The 25,197-nt window shown below is 37.3% G+C and overlaps 3 protein-coding genes across 4 annotated transcripts in view; all 3 read right to left on the bottom strand.

The window, feature by feature from the left end:
- cadm4 (cell adhesion molecule 4) overlaps positions 1 to 10,977 on the bottom strand; it is a 142,236-nt gene extending 131,259 nt beyond the window's left edge. The window contains exon 1 of one of the 2 annotated variants that reach the window (XM_079893619.1): positions 10,715 to 10,977. In XM_079893619.1, coding sequence (XP_079749745.1) covers positions 10,715 to 10,790 — 76 coding nt within the window. In that variant the 5' untranslated portion in view covers positions 10,791 to 10,977. The remainder of the gene's footprint in view (positions 1 to 10,714) is intronic. The other variant, XM_079893621.1, reaches the window with a different exon arrangement.
- Positions 1 to 25,197, bottom strand: part of rps19 (ribosomal protein S19) — a 236,409-nt gene that overhangs the window by 145,826 nt on the left and 65,386 nt on the right. The gene's annotated exons all lie outside the window — the stretch shown is intronic.
- LOC307171785 (vascular endothelial growth factor receptor 3) lies at positions 15,492 to 24,911 on the bottom strand. Its single transcript, XM_079893623.1, has 7 exons — positions 24,582 to 24,911; positions 22,820 to 22,941; positions 21,048 to 21,258; positions 19,955 to 20,109; positions 17,764 to 17,908; positions 16,521 to 16,662; positions 15,492 to 16,228 (listed from the first exon to the last, which is right to left on the bottom strand). The coding sequence occupies exons 1-7, from the start codon at positions 24,637 to 24,639 to the stop codon at positions 16,141 to 16,143; spliced, it is 921 nt and encodes a 306-aa protein (XP_079749749.1). The 5' UTR covers positions 24,640 to 24,911; the 3' UTR covers positions 15,492 to 16,140.

The following is a 25,197-nucleotide window of genomic DNA, read 5'->3' as shown; positions in this document are numbered from 1 at the left end:
GCAATGCGATTTGCCGGCGAGGCAGAGGGGGACGTGAGTCATCCCACCCGTGTGTGCGAGAGATGATAACATTATTTCTTTTTCAGATGAGTTGCGAGATTGTCGAGCCCTCCAGGTTTGGTCTGAGGGGTGCAAGAAACAAGACTTCCAAATCTCCTGCACAACCACAGTCATGCCTGCATTCATTCATACTAAAACCCTTCCTGTCTTATTATGCATTTTCCTATTCTCGCTAAGAGCTCCCTGGAGCTGAGTTCCCGCAATCATCCATGGTCAAGGTCACAATCCCGGGATGTCTCAGCACCTCACGCACGCCCCTCGAACTGAGACAATCTCGGAAACGTAATCCATTGTTAGAGTAAGTAATCTCCTGCTATTGGAGCCTCGGGCCAATTCTGCCTGCCAGCCCTGGAAGGACAAACTCTCCGCATCGCCAGAACAACAACAACAAGATGACCTCGTGCTTGCTATACTGTGTTTTTTACTATACAGAGTCTAAACAACACCGAAAGCACGTACCCGCAAGTGCTGCCCTTGTCCTCGATGCATACATTGAGACTTTAATTGTGGAATTACCAGCAACTTTGATGTTTTTTTGTTTTGTGGTGTAATTCATTACAGCTAATGAAGATTTATTTACCGCCTACTAATTATCCAAGATCAAAGGTTCACTTCCAAGCCTGAATTCATTGTTATAGGGTTGGAAGGGGGACAGCATTGTGCTGATGCTGCAGTGTTGGATCTTGCTGTACTCTCTGGCTCTGATCCACGTTTGAAGTGCTTCTCAATCCCGCATCTCACATCACCTCAATTTGTTTTCAAAGTAATCTCCAGGTAATCATTATCGCTGAGAGCATCTATCATTCAGTGTTTGGTGTTTTCTGTGAGGGATACTTGACCATGTATATGTTCCCCTCCGTGTGGCCCTTGACCCGCAGTAGTGCCGATCGCTTTTTGAGAGTTTAAAGGAAAGTAATCAAACCTCGATAATGTGCCGTTCCTTCCCAGTTAACTGCAGGTTTTCAGTCAGGTCCTCTATTTATATTCAAGCAGTAATCCTCTGCCTTTTCAATTTCATCATTTGAATTGAAGCAGCAAACACAAATGCAGAGTTGCTATTTGAATTTGAATGTAAGCTATAGACATACAATTTTCATTGACTGTAACTTGCTAACTAGAAAAGCATAGTTTGTTTGCCTTGACAAAACCTTGTTTTAAAGTTTTGGAAATGTTGAAAAAGCTTTGAAGGTATGGATGGATGGATGGATGGATGGATGGATGGAAATGCTACCTACCCTGGAAACTAACTGAAATAAGTTAAAGTTGAAGCTCTAAAATTACTTAATGGAACTAATAAATAAAAACTGAAACTGAACTAAAACTAAAACTGAAATAAATGAAACCTAAATAGTAAAAATCGTAAAATATAAAACATAATAATAGTAAAAATGACAAAAGCAAATAACAAAAGTAGGTTAGTAAAAACAAAAATAAAAACTAATTTCTAAATATAAATAAAAACTACTACTACATAAATAATACTAAAGCACTGATTTCCTTTGGTGTGTGTGTGATAATTCTGTTCAAATTGACAATTCTTTAGTTCTGAATGTTGCACAACCCTGCAATTCTCATTTACCAGGCCACTGCTGAGCGCTTCAGTGGGCATATCTGAGAGAACAGAAGACTGGGAGGGAAATGTGATTGTGTGTGTGTGTGTGTGTGTGTGTGTGTGTGTGTGTGTGTGTGTGTGTGTGTGTGTGTGTGTGTGTGTGTGTGTGTGTGTGTGTGTGTGTGTGTGTGTGTGTGTGTGTGTGTGTGTGTGTGTGTGTGTGTGTGTGTGTGTGTGTGTGTGTGTGTGTGTGTGTGTGTGTGTGTGTGTGTGTGTGTGTGTGTGTGTGTGTGTGTGTGTGTGCTTCACCCCTGACCTGCCACTCAGCTCCAGACGGGTGGGTGGTCGGCAGTAAAATGTCCTCATTGATCATCTGTTCTCACTTTGTGAAGGTGCCATGTTTTTGCTGTTTGCTTCAGTCACCTACACAACTAGTTGCCACTTAGTTTGTCCTCTTTATGCTCTCTCTCTTTCTTTAATCTTCTCACTGGAGGCAGGATATCTTAACCTCCACTCTGATGTGCTGCTCTTTCTTGATTCTTCGACTACCTCAGTTGTTTGTAATTCTTCCCTCCGTCTCTCGCTCTCCACTCTCCTCAGCCGAGTCCTCCGCTGTGCACACTAGCCTCTTTAACTTCCCATTCTCCACTGTTTCACACACCATTGAACTGTGTAGTGTAGGTGCTGAGACCTTCACGCTGTTCTCCTTTAACCCTTCAGCCTGTTCTTCCTCCTTTTTTTCTGGCCTTACAGAACTGTACCATGGTAACTGAGCATTTCTTCAACCTTAGAAAATATACAAAATATACTGGACATTTAGAAAATATAATCTTTTAAACACTTTTCACACTCACTAGTTATTTGTCTACAAACAATGTCCAACAGTGGACATACATACATCCCAGAAGAATACTGTCGCTTTTGTATTTTTTTCCCCTGAAGATATAAGAAAAATTCCAATCAATACACAATTAAATAATTTCAATTATAAATCAGAGCTTGAATTGAAATGACACACAATCAAAATATTCTTTTCAAGTGAGTTTCCTTCACATTCCATTTCAAACTATTCACTGAGACTGTTGTCCCTAACAGGTATATTAGCTTTTGCTTAAGTCTTTGTTTAGATCATCTGAGATGCGTAATCTATCATATTTTTTAGAATGGATTTTCATACTTTAATACTGACAGTATAGTTCTACATGAAAGGATAAAAAAATGATGAAGGCATAGTAAAATGTCTCCAGGACAGTTGGCCTTCATATAACAAAAAGACAAAATGTAACTCTGTTGTTTTAATAACAGTCAACCCCTGGGACATAAAAGTGCCCGCAGTTAAAGAAACACCCAGCTATGGTATTTTGGTCATTTCCCAATCATTTTCCTTCATCTTCTACACAGGATTTCCTGCCCTACCTCTTAATGCGTTTATCAGTAAAAGTGCCTAAATTAAATTATATATATATATATTTTGTATTTTGGTGAAACCCATGGTTAAGATTTTGTTAGGATCCTATTCAATTCTTCAGCTTTTCTGACCCTTAGCCATTCTAAAAAAATAAATATTCAAGGTGAAGTGTGTAATTTCTGTGCCACTAGCATCACCAAACTAAATGGCAAAATTGACTGTTTAAAAAAAAAAAGTAATCAATATGCTCTTCCAGCAAGTCCATGTGCTTTAACCATATAATTAAGGAGACCATGCATGGAGTATTGGTGCAACGGATAACAAAACTCACCATTCAGATCATTTTTTGAGTCACGGATCAGATCATTTTTCAGATCAGCAAACATTATTAAAGATAAGTGACCAGTCAGTAAAAAAATAAGAACAAATACATTCATTTCAAGCATAGATAAATACAGGATAACCAAGTTGGGTCACACTTTAGATGAGGGTCCAATTCTAACTATTGACTTTTGCATCAATAAACTCCTAATTACTGCTTATTAATAGTTAGTAAGGCAGTAAAGTTTATAAAACTGACTGCTTTCAGACAGGTTTTCCAAACATATAGCCCCGCCCCTAAACTAACACCATTGGCTGAGCCATTGTTGCTATATTGATCTGGTCAGGATGCTTAAACAGACAGAGCAATGTTTTGCCATTTTGCCACAGTGTGTTTTCAGCTTATTTAAAAGTGTCTCTGAATATTAAACTGGGATTGAAGAAGGTATTTAAACATCTAAAAACAATATTAATGAGAAAATAAGTGAAAAAATGTCCTTTCCTCCCTGCATGAGAATGTGCAGTGGTCAGATCAACTCATGTCACACACTCCTGTCCCAAGTAAGGACTGCTCCCCCCAGCCCTCAGCGCTCATCTCGAGCTTCATTAATACCTCCACCCTCTCCACATTATGTAATCGGTGCATTAGTCTCCCTCTCAAGAAGCTATCCTTTCACACACACTCCATCTGGAACAGGGGCCCATTTTAGTTCTAATGGGCCCTTCATCTAATCAAGCCTTGTGAGGGCTTTAGTGCCACTCATACTCCTGTAATTGCTGCAAAAGCCTGGGACCTTTTTACCTCATGTGGGTATGGAACAGAGACTTGACGGGAGTCTTGGAAACAGGTGGAAGGATGAGGCAAAGAAATGAAAGCAGGAGCAAAACAAAAGACAGAGGTTAGAGGGCTGTTAAACAAGCACAGGGCAGAGTTTGTAAAGTCATGGCAACACTGTCCCCTATATGGAGGAATGTTCACCTCTGTGGCAATCAACCACAACATCCACTTAAGTCTGGCTCTCTCTCTCCTCCACCTCTCTTTTCATGTCTCAGAGCAGTGTCTTTGATTCCCCCCCCCCCCCCCCCTCTCTCTCTCTCTCGCTCTTTCTCTCTCTCTCTCTCTCTCTCTCATGTCTCTCTCTAGAAAAAAATCCAAATAGAGATATTCTTGGTGTAAAGAGAGCAGAACTGAAAGCACTCGTGATTTCGGGGTATTTCCAGAGTGAGAGATGAGTAAATACATATTTTCAAAACGGACTAGTCAGCTGGTTGTCTAAACCAAGGGTTTTTTAATCTTTTAATACTAAGGATGTATATGAGCCCATTGTGTGTGTGTGTGTGTGTGTGTGTGTGTGTGTGTGTGTGTGTGTGTGTGTGTGTGTGTGTGTGTGTGTGTAATACAACAATTTATTTTTTACGCATAAAAAGTATATATATGTATATATATATATATATATATATATATATATATATATATATATATATATATATATATACACACACACACTTTTTTATGCTGAAAAAATTAATTGTTTTATGTTAGACGACATGTTTCCAAAATTAAATAATTGCCTCTAACGTATATGTTTTAGTATACTAAGGCCAAAACAAACATTTGAAATATTATATGAAAAGGGTTTTCTTTCTATTCAGACTCACTTTGTTGAAGTAATGTTAGATGTAAAAAATGATGTCTTTTTTATGTATCTTAAATTGAATTTAAAATATGAAGATGCTTTTGTGTTAAAAAAAAAAAAATAGGGCTATTTGTGATAAATTATTTTTTAAATAAATCACAATTAATATAATGATTTCAATAAATGAGTTTAAAGTGATAATCGTTAACATATTTAATTAACATTTTTAACTTTGACAGCCCTAAATAAAACGTTCACTTTTCTGACCCTTAGGGGTCCCTGAATCCAAAGTTTAAGTATATCTTTTCTAGGCAATATTTGAATAATTTGTTTTGGCTTTAGTAAAATGTCGATATAAAAGGCAATTATTTCATTCTGTCTTTAATATAATATAATATCCTGTTTTTCTCACATACAAATTTCATAGTATACATTTTTCAGTCTATTTTTTATTTTACTTTGGGAAAGGGGTCGCTCGTAAGGTTTGAAAACCCCTGAGTAAACCATAGTGACCCATCTCTAGCCAAAACACTAATAAAGCTCAATTTATCTTAGTACTCATTCGGGAAAAAAGGTAATTTCAGACTGATACATTTCTATCTGGTTCTACATTTCAAGCTGTGGGATAAAGACACAGAGAAACATTGCTGTTCTGAAGTCTTATTCATAGTGCTGAGAAAGACATTCACTGCCACTCAGACATCTCTCAGGACAAGAGGAAGAAAAATTAGATCTTCACAAGTTCAACCCAAGTCTGAATTATTGACAACTCGTGTCTGGCAAGCTTTTTGCCTTCTCACAAGTGACACAGACAGAATCTGGTCCAGTACGAACAGACACATTTCAATAATTCACACACTTATCAGAGAGCAAGCACTTAAATTCCCACAATGAATGTGCCTGAATTCAATCCAAGCGAGCCGCAGAAACAGCTTGAGAGTGATAACCCTGAAAAATAAGCTTGCATAATGGGCACACCTTTCTGAGAGTGTTTCATTAGAATAATATTCGAGATGTTCTTTAGGGAGAGATGGAAGAGTTTCGGCTTCATTACAGCGGTGTGCTGGCCTTGCTCAATAATGTTTGTAGTCAACTTGACCCACAAGCGTCTGATTCATCATTTCTGTCATTTAAAAACCGCACAGTCTTCCAATAACCTCCTCTTCGGCATGTAAGCTCTGAAATGAGACAAAGTATCGAGTCTAATATGAGTGACCGCAGGCAGACGATGAGAGCGAATGAGAAAATTAAAGGAGAGTCTAATCAGTCGAATCAGATTGAAGATAATTACGGTCAAATAAAGTTACCGACAAACCCAACCTGTGTAACGACTCCATAAAACACAATGATGAATCCAGCCCTCCATTGAAACGGTTTGAAATAGGTCTATTCCTCCCAGTTTTTATCTCTTCGTCTTCAAATTGAAGGTGTTCACGAGTTTCAGTACACCTATGACTCTTATTCGCTTTTCTATCTTCTGTGTTAAGTAACAGTATGATCCCTAAACATCTGTTTATATTGGGCTGTAAAATGTGTAATCTTTTACAGTGATAAGAGAAAGCTGGGTAGCTATAACACTCTTCACCAGCTCTCTATGTTTATGTTGTCTTTTTTTGTCTACCTGGGTTCAGTGTTTACTGTGAAATCAAAGTAAAAATAGAAAGCGTGTACCTGAAGGCTTTACTATATGTCTGTTTTTAACATACTGGTGGGAGGGGTTCCACTGTAATTAAATGTCAACATGTTTTTACTGGGGGAATTACACAACCATACACTGGAATCAAAGGATAAACCTTGGCTCAAGATAAAGGCTTCCTCATAGCATTACAGAACAAAGTGTCAAGAGAAAATACCAATTTCTGCCCTACATGTGCAGCTAATCCTATAAAGCCTACCCTGCAAAATACACCAATTTTGCATCTGAATAAGACTAGGAAATCAAAACTTTGAAACAAAAGACATAGGCTACTTAATTTCCATGCCCCATATATATAGGGCCCCAGACTAAAAAAAGAACAAATGACTTTTTTAGTTTACAAAATGGCTCGATAAAATCCAATTTCTATATCTACTATGCACTATATATCGGCCACCATACTGGTATTGGCTGATATATGTTCATTTTTAATGTTGTCGTTATCGCCCCGATAAGAAAATTTGGCTGATATATTCAAGCCGATAAATAATGGATTATTTCCTTCAGCCGAGACACTTCAGATGCGCTCTGTTCATGTGATGTGATGTTTTTGAATCCCTTCAAAAAAGGAAAATACAGTTATGTGCTGTCATAGGCTACATAAAATTATAATGAGAACATTATAATTGTGTGCTTGGGACATGGCTTTTAATGGGGAAACTTTTGTTTTAGTAATCAGGCTCTCAAAAATGAAATCCAAAAATCTGGATTTAGATTTATCGGCCAATATATCGGTTATCGGCTTCATATCGGTGCATCCCTACCTGACTGTATTTGTGCCTTCTGTTTTTATAAGAATATGAATGCCCAACCAGTTGATAAAAAGTCAGATATTGTGCTTTATTGTGGCAACATGTCACCCACATTACAGTTTTACTCCAAAGTTTTCCTTACAGTCAATTCAACATTAGTATTGGACTTCTTCACTGTGGCAAACAATGACGAATAATTTTGTGAAATATTTGAACATTTTTTTAAAATAACATTTATCACAACACAGTTTACTTTGGTTCTCCATGAATTTCCAATCAGACAATGAATCACGGTTTAGTGAGGGAGCCGAAAACTCTGTAATCTGTAACTCTGTAAACGATTCACTGGGTCTGATTCAAATCACTAACTCACGAGCAAGTTCTCTGAATCTTTTTGACAGACTCATTAAAAAGAAACAGTTTAAGAGTACTTTGGTCACAAATTGAACATCATGTCATTGTTGCATGCCAGAACACGCATATGTTTTTCAACAGTGTTTTCTAAACTGTTGCCACTAGCAATTCGATTTTAGTTTGTAGTACTTATTTGCCCATTTTTAAACCACTTTAGCTGCAGTATGGACCCCTTATATTGTAAAACTATGGCTGTTTTTCAACTTTTATTCACATGACTAATCATGCCAAACTATATAATAAGGCAACTATTATAACTGCGATATGTAATTGCATTTTACTTGAAGAAAAAAGAAAAATCCATACAAATTCTCTTAAACTGTGCTGCTATTTTTATACTTTTTTCCAATTAGGAGGCAATTTGCCCATCCAGCAGAAGCAACATTGACAGAGTCCCAAAAAATGATGAAAACAGATTCAAACGAATGACTCTCATATTGCTTGCCATCGAATAAACAAATAGAGATGATTAACTGTGCAGGGCTAGTGATGAGAGGGGACGGGCGAGGAATGCAGCATGCAGAATGCAACTGGCGCAGTTGTGGCCGTTTATTTTGTGTGTGTGTGTGTGTGTGTGTGTGTGTGTGTGTGTGTGTGTGTGTGTGTGTGTGTGTGTGTGTGTGTGTGTGTCTCAGTCTCACAGCACTGCAAAAAAGGGCATGCAGAGAGAGGGGGGGGGGGGGGAGAGACAATGAGAGAGTGGTAAAAACAGAAAGAGGGGCTCAGATGGAGAACACAACATGAGTCTGCAAGCCTGTGCCCAAGGGACACACACAGTCACTGAGCCTAGTACATTCTGTATTTTTTGTGCCGGCCGGGGGAAGGGGCAATTTCACACATACACACACACACACACACAATTCTATATTTTTCTATGCTCCTGTTTCTACATCTCTCGTTCTCTCTGCCTAGACTGGTTTCCTACAGGTTCAAGGTTCTTTCTTCCCATTATCCCTGCCACTCCATCTGTTTCCCCGGCTGTCTTCTACTTTTCCATCCTGTTTACATCTTTACGTTGTCTTCATTTTGTATTTCTGTCTCTTTCAGTCTGATTCAGTAGGAACAAAGATCATATCATTTCAAACACTTTCCTTCTTTTTGCTTCCTTTTCTCTCTTCCCTTTCCATCTTGCTATATATCTCTAAGAAACGAACTGTTCCGTGTTTGGAAACAGGATATGTCAACATGGTGTCAAAAGTCTCTATTGATTAACATGATGAAGGGGTGTGATAATCAGATTTATCCCTCCTTCTTTCCCTCCGCAACCCCCTTTTCTCTCTCCTCTTTTACCTCTTGTCACAGGAGAGATTAATGACAGTCATCTCCACAGCTCCTTCTTGACCTCCAAGGCTCAAATGAGAAGACACCCTTTCATTTAAGCAATGATGCACATAACACACATGCCTCGGACCACAAATTGCAACTGAATTTCAACAAAGGAATGCTTTTGAATTTCAAATTGATACATTTTTGTTTCCATAAAATTGAAAACATGAAGTGGAACTCAAATGAGGGACTGTCTCTTTGTTGTTGTTGTTTTTTGGCCCAGATTTACTGTCTTTGCATATTGAGCTTATGTCGTAATCGATATGGAAACATGTATTATGCTTTTGTATGAATTCTAGAAAATTATGTTTTAAAAGTGCAGAGGGTTTTTGTTTCCACTTTTCTCCATGATCGCTTGGAGTGGGTTTCTCTCGTCTCCTCAGTGAGCAGGAAATGGAAAACCTGGAGTGGATCTGGAACAGAGTGATATTCCAGACCTGCATTTATTTCGTTTTTGCGTTGCTTGGTGGATGCATGGTTTGTCTTGTTCTTTTTAACTATGTTCGTTGGCGAATCAGAACTAGCATTTTTTTTTTTTTTTTATCTGCAAGGTAAGTTATTAAATGGTTGTCATATAAACCTCACAATCGTGCTGTTGGACTTATTATCAGAAGTGATTTTCGGCCCCATAGGCAAATGTTAAAGACACCTCATAAAGTGCAAACGCATTTTCTTTTCTTCCCATGCTTACTTCGCTCTTGCTTAATAATTATTAATTTGAGCCTCATCTTACAAACAGATGGCACAGCTAGGAGAGAGAAATTAAACGACCAGCTAGTATCTTCAAGATGCTCTTGTAATCCAAATCCCAAGACACAGCAGATGCACTTATCATGCGATGGCAAGCGTGAAATACGCGGCCCGTGTTGGGATTTGCTCTGACAGTCTTGTATTTGAGACTGATATGGGACAGTAACCCCTGCGCAGAGGAGCTCAGAGCGGGACCTCCGAACAGCGCATTCGGCTATGACATATGACATATAAGGTATCTGCGCTTTTCTACTGACTGACGCAATGGCAATACGTACACTGCTCGAGGTCTCAAAGGACATCGATAAATGAAAGAACAAAGCATAGTGCACAATATCTGAACAATAATGCGCGCGAGCGTAAACGAAGAATTAATGCACATAGAAAAGCATCTAAAAATGAATCATCAAGCACATATGTGTGCTACTGTACGTGCAGTTATTGAGCGAACCCACTTTATTACTAGAGCAAACGGAGTCAGCAGAGGTGCAGGTGAGTGACGCAAACTACTGACCAAAATAATAAACGATAATTAGCCTGCAAGACATAGCAGAAAACGTGAAACGGGAGCAGGAACTTTAGAAGAACCGTTTTAATTTCACTTTCGTATTAATGCAATACAACGGAATCTAACATGATTTCTACCAGATTTAATGCAGTCGATGTGCTTGTAGGTGATGCATATGCCGATGTGTTTACATGTCTCGCGATGGCAGCATTGGATAAATAGTTCTCTTTAGTGAAACATCTGGCAAGTAAACTTTCAAAGTGTTCATAGACTGAATAAATAATTCTTACCTGTATGCGAATAAGACAGGAGCAGTAGGAGAGAAAGGGGAGCGCAATACTTCCAAAGAGAAGAAAATGCCATCATGTGTGTTATTCCCGACCTCTCTGTTAGTTCCTCTTCCTTAGATAGGAACTAGAATAACATGAGCGCGCAGGCTCTCACCTACGAGTTATGTCTTTTCTCAACTCCAGTGTTTGATGGAATCGTTGTGTGTTACATAGCCTACTAGTACTCACATGCACACTCAATCTGATACAATACTCTGAATGAAAGGTGGAAATGTAGCAGGGCCGGTTTTTCTTGGGCTCAGCTTCAACCAATCGGATTTGACAATGATCAGCGCACACCCAATAGGCGGGGTAAGTGTAATATTAAAAGACAAATGACCGTTTGTTTTGATCAAAAAGACAATGTGCTATATACCACTGCAGTTATTGGAATGAGCAGCCTTCCAATTAACCGCTCTATAACGTGATGAATTACAGTGGCGATCAATAAAGTTTTGAACCCGCTGTAGCCTATATAAATAATTCGAATTTACTGGAACACTGGGCTTTTTAATGAATCTCTAGCGTGTAATGTGGATTCCGCAGAGATAAATGACAGATTCAGTGACTGGACCAATTCAGAACAAGGAATTAGAATGTGATTCATTCAACTATGACATACGACGAAAACAATCAACACGATCATTAGAAACCAAACTGGCATGAAACTAGCCCGAGCAAGACTTCAATATCTTCCTCATCCTCAAACTCACTTCACTGGCGTAGCCGAATTAAAACCGCTATGAATTTATAGCCAATTTTATAGTTTGCATTTAGCGACATCATGTGATGATTTGGAGGAATAACGATGTGGTTTTGAAAAAAATTTCAAGTCAGAGGAGACTGTTACCTGTCACAATTTTAATATTTCTAAATATTACTATAAAATCTTGAATACAGAAAACTTGAATTGCCCATGCAGGAATATTGTTTTCACATTCAGTAGTAGCCTACATTGAAAGTAAAATGTAAAGAATAGTTATAAAGCTCAAAATTTTTAAATAAATAAAAACAAATATTAATAAAAATAACAAAGATAACAAAATGAAACAAAATAATAATAAAGATAACAAAATAAAATTAACAAACAAAATAAAAAAGATAACAAAAATATATCAAACCATTGTTCTGGCCAACGAATATTGTAAAACCACATGAAGAAATCTCTCATGTTAAATTATGCAATAACAGTCAGCTGAAGAACACAAAAAGAAAATAAGAACAAAACTGGCTGCTTCAAATTGCCTTGTTTACAGCTGCCCAATATAGACATTACTCTTTTTGTTCAATTATAGACATTCATGAGAAACACTTCTAGAAGATTATGGTCACAGACAAGAAAGAAATCAACAGCCAGAAAGTCATGTTCACCCGTGCAGGATCCAAAACATTTGTTTGCTGTCATTCTTTCCAAGTGTAGCTGTGCCGCATGCCAGAGTAGTTTATAATTGGCCAGCAAACATCAAACCTTTTGGAAGTGTTTGGTCAGAGCATAAATAATTTGAAAGCGGAAACATGTATACAAAAGGAAAGTGAAAGCCATTTAAATGAGAAAATAACCATGACTGTTGACAAGCACCTTAGTAGATGAGAACCTTGAGACGTGAAATATTATTTTCACACATCAATGTTTTTTATTATAAATTGCAGCTCATGGCATTTTGAACTAAAATATTTATGCAGCAAATTAACAGTTTTTGATGTTTGGGATCATTTGTAAGTAAACAATGCCGGTGGGAAAGGTTGTTTGTGTGAATTAGGTGTAGGGCTCATCCTACAGCACTGAAAAACTGCAAGGCATTTAGAGCTTTTATTATTCTCTCTCTTATGAAAGTCTATTACCTAGATGATATAAATGTGAAATGCGTGACCCTTTTGGAGATTTTCCTGCTGCAGGCCATTTATTTTAAAGAGCCCCTGGAGAAAGCAACATTTTAAAAATGGGATTTTCTTTTGGGCCTGTAGCCATTTCAAGTTTTGCTACTCCAAAGCGCTTCCCATGCTAATATATTCTCTTGTTCAAGGACTTTGTGAAGAACCGCGGGAGAGAAAGAGAGATCTTGAATAATTTGTGTAATAATATTGTTTTTGTTGCACTCCATGCCATGTACCTTCGTTAATGAACTGTCATTGTTTTAGCACACATAACACAGTTATTAATGGTGGCTTGGTCAGCCACACACTGGTAATAAAACTACACAAAAAGAAACACAAATATTGCAGACAGAAGAAATTCAATTAAATGAGAAGCTATGATAATGTTTACAGTGATGAACTGCTAAAGTTAAAGCATTGGAGGGTAAAATTAATAAACACAGTTGTGGTTATGTGGTGACTGTATAGTCCAGGCAATTCCAGTTCATGTTGTTTGTGAAAAAGTTGGGCTTGTGGCAGCATGTAAAGATAAGATATGTCACATTCTGAAAGAATACCTCAGGACTGCCTCGAGGCATTTTTTGATATGTTTTTAAAGTTTTCTGACACATTTCTGGTTCTTATTCATGGACTGGACAGAAATATACTTACCACCCATTAAGAGGCTTCTATAAAATTCTGGTTCAGAATAAAAACATAGTATTATTCCATACACTGTACGACGGTATTGATGATTCTGGTTATTTGTAAGACCTTTTCAGTCATTGAATCGTTTATTAAAACTATTTGTTCAAAAACACTGATTCGTTCAGGATCAAAATAGTTTTATCTTAAGTATAGCCCCCTATACCCTCAGTCACTGTTGCCTACATCACTCTACTAATGTAGTCCACTGAATGAGGGAATACATGTAAATTGAATTCGGACACTGTGTGCATTGGAAGTGCTGCAGACGCCATCTATTGGCAAGAGGCGGGAAATCATTCAATGTGGCGCGCTTATAGTGCGTGGTTATTCTCTAGCAGCTAGCCATTGAGTGGACATTGGTTGTACACTCATTATTGAGGTGCATTAGGAATTGAATAAGTGCACTTGATAATGTCCACTATGGTGTTGGACACCACTACAAATTGCTGTCCCTTCAAAATAGTGCACTATATTCGGGAATAGGGGCGATTTTGGATAAGCCCAAGTTTTTATGAGTGAGTCATTGAATTATTAATTCAACCAAATCGCGCAAAATTGTGGTTCATACATCATAAGTGCTGCGAGACGGCAACAGGTGACTTCTTTGATTTCACTTTTGAATTGGTTTGGTTGGAAAATAGGCAAAGTAACTGGCAATATTTTGTCTGAAATGTAAGTTATTCGATATTAACTTGTTTTTGAGCTGTCGTATATGAGCAATATGCAAACTGGCTGTCGAATCACATGAAAACCTACTCAAGACAACAGTCTTGCTTCTGTGATTTTGCTTAAAGGGTTAGTTCACCCAAAAATAAAAATTCTGTCATTAATTGCTCACCTTCATGTTGTTCCAAACCCGCAAGACTTTCGTTAATCTTCAGAACACAAACAGATTTAATTTAGACTTTTATTCACATATAAACATTAATCAATTACACATCAGTTGTGGTAAACGGAAGCTCAAGCATGTGCGCTTGACATGCAAGAACCAATGAGGTTCAGTCTCACGTGTTACGCAGCAAGTTTGAGCTTCCACAAGAACCAATGATGTTCAGTCTAGTAACGCAGCATGTTTGAGCTTCTGCACGAGTTTTGTTCTCGCATGTCAAGCAGGTTCGGTTAAGCTTCTGTTTATGTTTGCTGATCAATGTTTATATGTGAATAAAAGCCTAAATTAAATCTGTTCATCATATAAAGCAATAGTCTGTTCAGAAAATTTATGGTTATTTGTAAGACCTTGGAATTTATTGATTTTCAATCATTGAATCATTTATTAAAACTATTTGTTCAAAAACACTGATTCGTTCAGGATCAAAATAGTTTTATCTGAAGTATAGCCCCCTATACCATCAGTCACTGTTGCCTACATCACTCCACTAATGTAGTCCACTGAATGAGGGAATACATGTAAAGAGTGAAGTGCTGCAGACGCCATCTACTGGCAAGACGCGGGAAATCATTCAATTTGGTGCTTATTATGCGTGGTTATTCTCTAGCAGCTAGCCATTGAGTGGACATCGGTTGTACACTCATTATTGAGATTTATGGAATTGAATAAGTGCACTTGATAATGTCCACAATGGTGTTGGACACCACTACAAATTGCTTTGGTTTGGTTAAGCTTCTGTTTATGTTTGCTGATCAATGTTTATGTGAATAAAAGCCTAAATTAAATCTGTTCATCATATAAAGCAATAGTCTCTTCAGAAAATTTGGAACAAACAACTCAATTCATATAGCTTTGTTTTTACGATCTCTTTATAAATATTATGAAGCGTCAAAGTGGTAGTTGCATAGACTATCAATGGAGGGACAAAAAGCTCTCAGACTTCATCAAAAAGATCTTCATTTGTGTTCCGAAGACGAACAAAAGTCTTACGGGTTCGGAACGACATGAGGGTGAGCAATTAATGAAAGAATTTAAATTTTTTGGTGGACTATCCCTTGAATTGTATTTTGCAATGGTCAACCAATCAACCTGCTAAGTGTGTATCAAAACTCTTGTTTGAGAACTTACAGGTATTTATTAATACTTCAGAAGTTTGAAATGGAAATATCTTTTTATAAACAGCGGCAATGCCATTTACATAGAGATGAACTCTCTTGAGATTTCTTGGCTAGTTGAGCATACATGAATGTCTATCTTAATTAGATCAGTAACAACACTGGAGGCTGATTATGTTGTAAAGTCATTTTAATAGCTTTAAATTCAAAGATATGGAAAAATCAAACTTGTGTAAAAAAAGTGCAACAATTTCAAAGTGCTTCTAGAGAAATTGGTTCAGTGTTAATCTGGATCTTATCTACTGTCTTTCAAGTAAAGCAGAATATTATATACTTATGCAAAGCAATAACCCCAACATTTCTACCTCTGACTAAATGATTGTACAGCTTGCAGACAGTGGTTTTCCTAAAAAGAAATGTTAATCAGTTTAAAGACATAAGCCAGCATAAGACTGTTGGGAAGAAAGAAGCGTTCAATGTCACCTCACAAAAACATCTTTTCAGCATTTCTCAATTTTGCAGGGTCGGTGAATCAATACAGAGAAAATTGCACACCTTTTGTTGAATAGCATTGCTGCCATCCACACTGGAAAGGAACCAAGGTAAAACCATAATTTGTCCCGTCTTTGTATACTTTTTCGATTTCCTGCATAGACAGTCTCCAAATTATATATCTGAATAAAAGACCCAAGAGCAAAACAAAATCTATGGGCAAAGCTCTCATTAACTCCCTTCTACTCTGAATACCCAATACTCCCTCATCTTTTTCTCTTGTCTTCTTTTCTCTGCTCTCCTCTCCAGTCCTCCATCAATCTCACTCTTTACACCAGCGGCTGCTTGTCACCAGCGGTGGAGGGCAGGGACTCCACGCTGGATCTGTAGATGGGTTTCTTCTGGGAACGGTCATCACTGAGAGGATGAGAGAAGGAAATATGACAGAGTGAGTGTTTTATCTAGCAGAATAAGAAAAGATGTGGACCTGAAGGATGTGGTTATTGAGACGGTTATTTGCACATACTAGCCTGCCTCGACAGCTTTGAGGCAGTGAGAGAAGTGGACCATCAGCGTCTACTGATGCTCAGCCTCACAGTAATACTCAGACTCCACTCGACATGATAGAGGAGGGTTGGAGGTCAAACACCCACATGAATCACTGCACACATTTCCAGACAACATGACTAGGGCGATTTGGAGGACTTACATGGGTCCCTTGCGATTCCTCTGATTGGCTCGGCGCCAGAGGTAAGCGGTCATGGATATCACAACCACCAGAAGGACCAATCCAGCACCAGCTACCATGAGACCAATACGACCGGTGGTTGACTCATACCATGCTGCATCCTCTAAGAGACAAAGACAAAATCACATATTATACGTCTGTCAAACTGACTTTAAATGTTATGAAATAGAAAAAAGAAAAACAAGTAAAAAACCTAATCAAACATTTCAACCTGATTAACATTGGTATTAGTTGTTCGGCCTTGAGCAGGTGATCTAATTGAGGGTAATTGTCAACATTAAATCAAATTCAACCCAATGTACTTCCTTAATTCAGTTCTTATTGTGAATGATTCATTGGTGCACATTAGTGCAAATAAAATAACTGTTGACTTCTTGGTCTTCAAATCAAAATGTAATAACTTGCTCTTTCTCTGAAACGACTCCCATTTTCTGCTGACATCAATTTGATTCCACGGCTTTTTTGCACTTTAGACCTACTTGATAACAGTGGCTGATATAAATGATAGTTCCTCTGACCAAAATTACAACATCGTTATACATACTGAACATTGTTAAAAGGCAGAAAAATATTGTAAGACATTAAGGCATTACACAATCATATGTAAAGCTGCTTTGAAATCACATGGATTGTGAAAAGTGCACTATCGATAACAATAACTTGAGAGATTTTTAAATTTGATTCAGTTATAATAGCATGGCAGATATTATCCATGTTGTGCAGACATACAGTAGATATTTTCTTGACTTAAAGAAAACTGTCCATCGGTAATCATAAGGAAGTTACGAAATGTGTCATTTTATTGAAGTTAAATGAGTTCTCAAGGTCAATATTATTGTCTTACACGGGCGCCTTTATACTCTAAAACTGAAAATTGGACAAATAGATCAAAAGGGATATTGATAGCTGAATTGCTGCAAGTGCCATTAGATATAAAATGAAACGTTCAAATTATGAACATACTGTACATCAGGGGTTCTCTACTCTGGCCCTCGAAATCCACTCTCCTGCAGAGTTTAGTTCCAACCCTAATCAAACACACCTAAACAAGCTAATCTTCAGCATTACTAAAAAGTTACATGCAGGTGAGTTTGATCAAGATTGGAGCTAAACGCTGCAGGAAAGTGGACCAGAGTTGAGAAGCCCTGGTGTATATCAACTGAAGTTATTCACACAAAAGTCACACACTTTTGGCAGCTCTGACCTGGTAGAACAGTGATGCTGATTGTACGTTTCTTCATGAGGGACCGCACAGTGGGCGACTGAGCCGAACAGGTGTATCTCCCTCCATTCTGATCACTCACCTTCTCCAACTTCAACTTATTAGAGGGCAAAATCCAGTCATCTCCCTTGATATGAAATAGACACACAGAGGTTACAGAGAAGTGAAAAGCAAAGCAGGAACTATGTGAAATATGTGACGTAAGAAAGATAAGGCAGAAGTAATAATTCTTAGGAATGGAAATCATGCAAGAGGGTGAATTCCCACTTTTTTGACTTTTTGAATCGAAAATACAACAGAAATAAAGTTCCCTAAGAATCCCTGTGCCATTTACAATAAATAACGTTAGTGAGTATGAAAATAAAACATAACACCATACAATTCAAGGAAACAAATGCCTGTGCAAAAACCACTCGGAGCAAATCATAACCATGCAGATGCTTTTGGCACTAGAGAATCTTCTGCAGCCTGCCAACAAAGTCCATTTCAATTTAAATGAAAGTGAATTAAGAGGATTCCCAGTCAAGCCAAGTTCTGGCCAAAGCACCATTGTTTGAGCTAATCCATTGGCTCCGAACATCTTCCTGTTTCCTCCGCTGGGGTGCAGACACAGAGCACTATAAACAGGTATAGCTGCTACACCAGAACGTGTTCTGCAATCTAAGGAAGCTTGTTTTTCTAGTTTACTCTATTTATATGAATCTGCTTTTATTGACTCAGGCCTTGGGTAACTATTTGAAGTGCAGATTCGAAGCCATATTGACTAAGCGAAAACATCTTGCATAATACAGTATATATTTGAGGGAGTTTCTACTGTAAGAGAATGATAGTGCACTTTTTTGATGTGGTGGAGGACAGACTGTCATCCTGTGTAACAGGAATGACTCATTCTGGACTTCTATCTCATGAAATTCTATGGTCATCGATCACCCACGCTATGACATTTAGAGGGACTTTTTTGTTTTGTTTTTTTGCATAAGGTCATGCACTGTGCGTTCTACAGCAGGTTACATGTACAATAGTCAAGATTAGTATGTTCAACAGTTAAACACAGATACAAAATTAACTTTTTGTCTCATAAGCCCAAGGTGAGTGAATTAAGTTTTACTGGCCTTACCAGAATACATTTGGCACTGTCCCTGAAATGATTTTCATTGATTATATCAATAATATTTTGTTCTGTTCATTTGTCAGTTCACGTTACGTAATACTCGGTTTTTCTGTTCCTGTTTTCTGCCCAGATGGTTTTTGTTTTGTATGTTAAAGTTTTATAAATCTACGTCTAGATCCTTCCTCTCACCTCTTTACTGCAACCGACCATGACAATAAGATGATATCAATTAATTTTTAAATAATTTCTTAATTACAGTTTCCTTTCATATCAGTGAAAAAAAGATATATCACATTATATAAAATGAAACATCTCTCCCTGGTATAAAATGAATATATTTTGTTCCTAAAATATATTCATTTTAGTGGCTCAATTAGAGGAATATTTCCACATGGTAAAAAGACCTCCTAGATAAACAAATGTAAGCAAATTGTCTACTAAGGAAGAAGACATCTGAGTCGCGACAGATGTTTTCTTTAGCAAACATCTGTCATGACTCGTGTGGCTTATTCCTTTGATTTGAATCGCTTGTGTCAGTTATATGATATCAGTGAGGGCTTGATTATCTTTCTCACAGTTCGAAACTTCAACTTGAACAAAAACATTAAATAACCAGCCACTGGAAAGTAACTGGGCCCTGGTGAGTTTTATTTTCTCGCCAAAGCCAATATTTGCTCACATTTGGCTGCAATGCCCGTTGAACAAAGCTCATAAATAAACTTTTACAATAATTCCGAATTGATCAGGGGAGTGTAGACTAGACATAACCTCTGGACACTCCTTAGTGCAGATCTACCATACACTTATCCTGGCTTTCCTGTTCTAATTAACTGAGTTGACAACTTTCACAGCCTTTTCCCCAGACCTGAGTGAACAAGCTTATTTTCACTTGAACAGGACTTTATTAGGCAAGCTGGCCTTCCAGGCCTTTCTCTCAGATGTCTAAGAACCCAACATGTCTATTACATGAAAAAGGGCAACTGCAGTCCCAAATATAGAGTAATGCATCATGTTAAAAAACTGCTGTGAGAAAAAAATGCATTAGATATATTAATCTGTCACCTCTTTAGCCCAGAAGTATTCAGGTGCCTCGGAAGCTGAAGTAGTACATTCCAGCTCCACATCATCGCCTAATTGTACTTTAAGGTCCTGCACCGAGTTGAAATAACGTGTCAAGTATCCCAAACCAGCCCTGTGCACTGCCAGCTCCCGCATATCTGCGATAGAAAGAGAGAGAACATATGAGGATAGAAAGGATTAGTCAAAACAGCTCTGCTCCTGGATACAGTCGCATAGCATAAAAACAAGGAAGTAGGTCATGGAAATTTTGAGCATGTCTTCATCACTCACAATGAATATATACAGTATACATTTAATATTATATCTTTTATACATACATAATATTTGTATACATTCATACAATATACATGTAGAAATAGTAAGATTTTTTATTTCTTAATACTTTTATTAAGCAAGGATGCTTTAAATTGAGCAAAAGTGCAGTAAAGAATTTTAGACAGAAAAATGGAAAAATAAAAATAAACACAAAACAAATGAATGGTTCTTTTATTTACTTAAAAGAATCTTGAATATTTTCAGTTTTCACACAAATATTCCTGAGCACCAAATCAGCTTTACTGTGCTTTTGCTCAAATAAATGCAGCCTTAGTGAGCTTTAGAGACTTAAAAAACATTTTAAAAAACCTTGCCAACACCAAACTTTTAACTGGCAGTTTAACTTGTTGGTGACAGCAGTGGATTATTATCAATGATTATAGCATATTAAGTCCAGGTTGACTGTAATAACGCAATGGATCATCTTGTCTCCATCTGATTATTCATACTGAACATCTCTGTATAGCTCCATCTGGGTTTTTATGTTTTTTTTTTCACTCAGTTTTTCCAATAAATCACCACTGTCAACTCATCCCTGGGCACTGCAAAACCCCCAATCAATATCAATATTGATTTTGTCATCTTGGGAGATAAAGAGTTTTATTTATCATCGATTCTTTAAATCCCAAATATAAAAATTCCTTGCGACAAATGTCAGATGCAACTGGCCTCACACACAACGATGGAAAGATTGAAGCATCTGGACAATCTAGACATATATGGATCAAATCAATGGGGATTTGCATCACAAACAACTCACAGTGGATGGGGATGGTGAGGGACTGGGAGGAGTTGTCTGGTGCAGAACTGTTCTCAGAGACACAGCGGTATGGACCCTCAGACCAGGACTGGATACTGGCGATGAAGAGGAGCAGTCTGTCCTCCTCCCTTCTCACATCCACATCATACAGAAAACACCGGCGGTAGAAATACTCCTGATCTGTCTCTAGCCGATACCACTTCTTCATGTACTGTTGGGAAGAAAAAGGAAGAAATATTTCACTCCAACAGACTACTTACATAATATGCATAGAAATAGCAGTTGTCACTCTGTATCTCCCAACAATATGTCTTAGTAAGAGGATATTTAACCCTTAAACGCATAGTGACCCGGAACGTCATTCACTAACCTCCTCCACATTCATTTTTTAAAGTTAGACATCAACCTTCTTAGTATTCCTCAGTCAATTCATTATAAACAATATAACAAGAAAAAAAATGCTTTATTTTATTCTTCTGTAATTGTTACTCTAATAGCAGGAGAGTTTTATATTATCACGGCAGGTAGAGATCCATCTGTGTTAGATATAGAAGATCCGGGTCGATAAAGACCCGAATATGTAATGATTGGCGAAACATTCAAGCATTTTAAGGGTTAAGTGCTTAGTTTTATGATCAAAGCTCTGTAGTTTTTACTGTGGGGGACGAAACATACAATGCAAAGCGATACAATGATGTTTGAGAGTTGTACATATAAATGTTACTCAAAAGCCTGTTGTATCATATTTGATACAAATTAACATGATTAAAAAAAAAAATGTATGTATAGTCAAGTAAACCTAATGATCACTTATCAGTCCAGTAAGTGTTAATCTTGAAATATTACTACCAATATAAAAGTTGTACTTAGGTTTACTTTATAAAAATCAGGAACAATTTCACGGCCTGTGGGTGGACATTTAGAATTATACTAAAATGCCCTTTACTTTCTAAAAAAGTAAAACTACTAATCAGACAACAGAAAGCATGTAGTATATTGTGTCCAACAGGTTTTTCATCAAGGTTTTGATCATTTAGAGGCCTCAGAAAATTGCGTATCAAATATGATCCAGTAGGCTTTACAGGGTTAAGAAAATCTTGCTAATGTAGGGAACACTTGCCAAATTTGATTAAATATGCTACACTTGGAGGAATTAGACTATTCAGGGCAATGACACTTGGGTCTCACTAACACAGGTTAATGAGAGTTTGCAAAACAAAACATCTGTCTTTGTGATTGGTGGTATGGAGATCCATTTTTGCTCGAATGCATTTAGATAGCTGGAAAATGTGACAAACAGACTCTACACTGACAGAAGCAGCAGATGTTGTGAATCCTCCAAAGGCCCCTCACTGCCAGATACTAATTAAACCCAGAATAACAGCTCTCAGAAACTCACTTAAACACACACTGCCTCCTGCGCTTTAAATACCAATTGCAGCCTTGATCTCCAGACAAATAAATTCAAAATAATATTGTTCTTTATTTGCGATTGCCCAATGAGATTGTTTACAAAATCACAGGAGCATTTGTGTTAATATTTGAGAGTAAGTGTCCCTGACAGATATGTTTGTAATTTTAGATCTCTCACTTTCTGTTTTTTCAGTAATCGTGTACAGACAGCAGCAATAACATAAATCCTTCTCATTTCCCATGAGAAACGAGGTGCCATTTCAGTTTCAATCTGCTGTTTTCTTGACATTTACAGACAAGTGCACATCAAAGAGCATTGTGTACCAGACATTTCCTTGCTATTGTGTAAATGACCTTACCTTAGAGAACCTCTGAAAATGCACTGTGCTCATGTTCAGCTCAGACTCTGTATCCACACACTCCAATGTCACATCCTGTCCTTCCAGAACCGGCTCAGATGGACCTTTTACCTCCAAAACAGCTGTAAAACAAAAAGTAATAAAACAAAGCAATAATGAATTAGCTAATTTTATAGAATAAAGCAACAATTGCATCCATATGGGATACTAAACAACATAATTTGTTTAGTATCTCATATGGATGCAGTTCTTGTTGCTTTTTGTCACTCTGATCTGATAGCATACATCAGTGTATGTAATTATATGGGAATTCTACACATCCCTGTTAAAACAGCTGTTGTTTGTGATGTAAATTCATACTTTTGCACATTTAATGGAAAAATTACAACCTATGAAATTGAACAGATCTGGCATGTATTTGCAAGAAGAGTATATTGCCAAGCCAAGATCGCTAATATATTGATACTTTGCACGTGACGTCAGTTGTACTGGCTGGCGGGCAAGAACGTCATTCTCTAGCAATGAAAACCAGTAAATAATCAAGGATCTTGCCAGGACGTTGACAGTTTTAATATACAAAAGTTGGTGTTTTGAACTGTACACGACATGCCAGATAGTTGTTGTGCGATTGGATGCACTAACCGCGTTTGTTGCCCGCCAGATATCACGTGACTGCAAAGTATCAATACAGACAGAAGACAGACTGAGAGACAGACAGAGTATTATCAAATGGTGTGTTAGTACACACTCATGAAGTTATAACACTTTTTTCCTCTGAAATGTGTTACTTTGGTTTACAGCAGCATTGCAATTTTTACATTAACGGTCCAAACGTTCTGATATGATTTATCTTTTTTACGTCACAAAAACCAGCTGTTTTGTACAGACTTTTTATTTCCACTTTATAGTTGCCAGAATATTCTATATTCTTTCTAAACTTCCTGGTCTGTGTAATTTGCATAGCAGCCATGACAACAACAGGAACATGCTATCTGATGTGCAGTGTTGTTAAACTGAAGCAAACGCTATAAATACAGAAATGCAAGCATATTTTTAGTCACTTACATCATTTAGTCATTTATTTGTTATGTCATTTATTTGTTTATTATGTCATTGAAAAGGGTATTCTCAAATATTGTCAAACAAATGTGAACGTGCTTTCAAACAAATACAATTTCCTTAAAATGTCGTCTAACTGGTTGGGTCAAGATGGTGAGCATTAAAGGTGGCAAATTCCTTGTCTTACTTGCTGTAGGCGACTTGACATATCCTGAAATACCTCCTGTGTAAAATTGTATTTTGGGCTGTCACAATGCAGTCTTTATGGGGCTTTTATATAATATAGATAAGATAATGTCGTTATATTAGGCTACGACCTTACAAAAACAGGAAAACTTTCGTTTTCACATGATTATTGCAAAGAATCCCTGCATTTCCCCGGAAAATTGTTGGTAGGCTAGTTCAGACGAATTCAATTTTAAGGTAGGCTATGCAATTCTGAACGTTTAGGTAGATTTTCTTTTGTGCAGCCAATCAGCCAGCAAAAAAAATAAAAAAGTGAAAAAATAAGAAAAATAAAATAATAACTATAAAAACTTTATTTATTATTTTAAATTTCGCTCCTCAGTCTCACTGGATTATTAATTAACTTGTATAGATAGGCCTATACTAACATATTGCGTTTGGTAAGAGATTTTAGGTTGAAACAGTAAGGCATTAAAAAATAATGGTTTTGCAAAGACATAAGCAAAATGTTATTTACCATTGTATCCTTGGAGAAAGGTGAACGCCAGAACAGTGAGGAGAATATAGGCTTTCATATTGAAGGATCTTGACTTCTGCGTTTGAAAACAGCTTCTGCCAAAACGAAAGTTTGTAAACACAATTTATGAGCGCGGAAGAAGAGGGTGGAGCTTAAGCTAACGTGCAATTGTTTATTTTGTTTTTGTTACAAAGATTCAACGATGCATTAATATAATGTTAGCATTAATTTCTTCTATATTTTAAAAATGCAAAAATACAAGGTTACTTGTGCAATGGTCTCAAAACACAAACTCTTCATGCAAATCAAGCTTCAGCATCACTTGTATCTAGCATAATCTATGCTCAAAGGGTGTAAGGCACAGTGTCATCTGGCGGTTAAAGTTTTGTTTAGGTTTTTGTGTGATAGACGTTTGATATGTGAATCTGTAATAAAGAGATTAAAAAAATGACATTAGGCCTTGGCTACAAATACTTCACGACGCGATTAAGTTACGGCAGTTGCTTAGTAACAATTTGTTATGACATGACATCCTTCAATTCTTTTTTAGGTAAGTCTCAAAGGTTAAGGTCATATAATTACCGGCCCCCTAGACGCTTATTCCTTTATTTCAAAA

This window comes from Squalius cephalus, assembly GCF_949319135.1.
Source record: "Squalius cephalus genome assembly, chromosome: 15".
Taxonomy (NCBI): Eukaryota; Metazoa; Chordata; class Actinopteri; order Cypriniformes; family Leuciscidae; genus Squalius; species Squalius cephalus.
The sequence above is the reverse complement of the archived record's forward strand: the minus strand, read 5'-3'. Positions and strand labels throughout refer to the sequence as shown.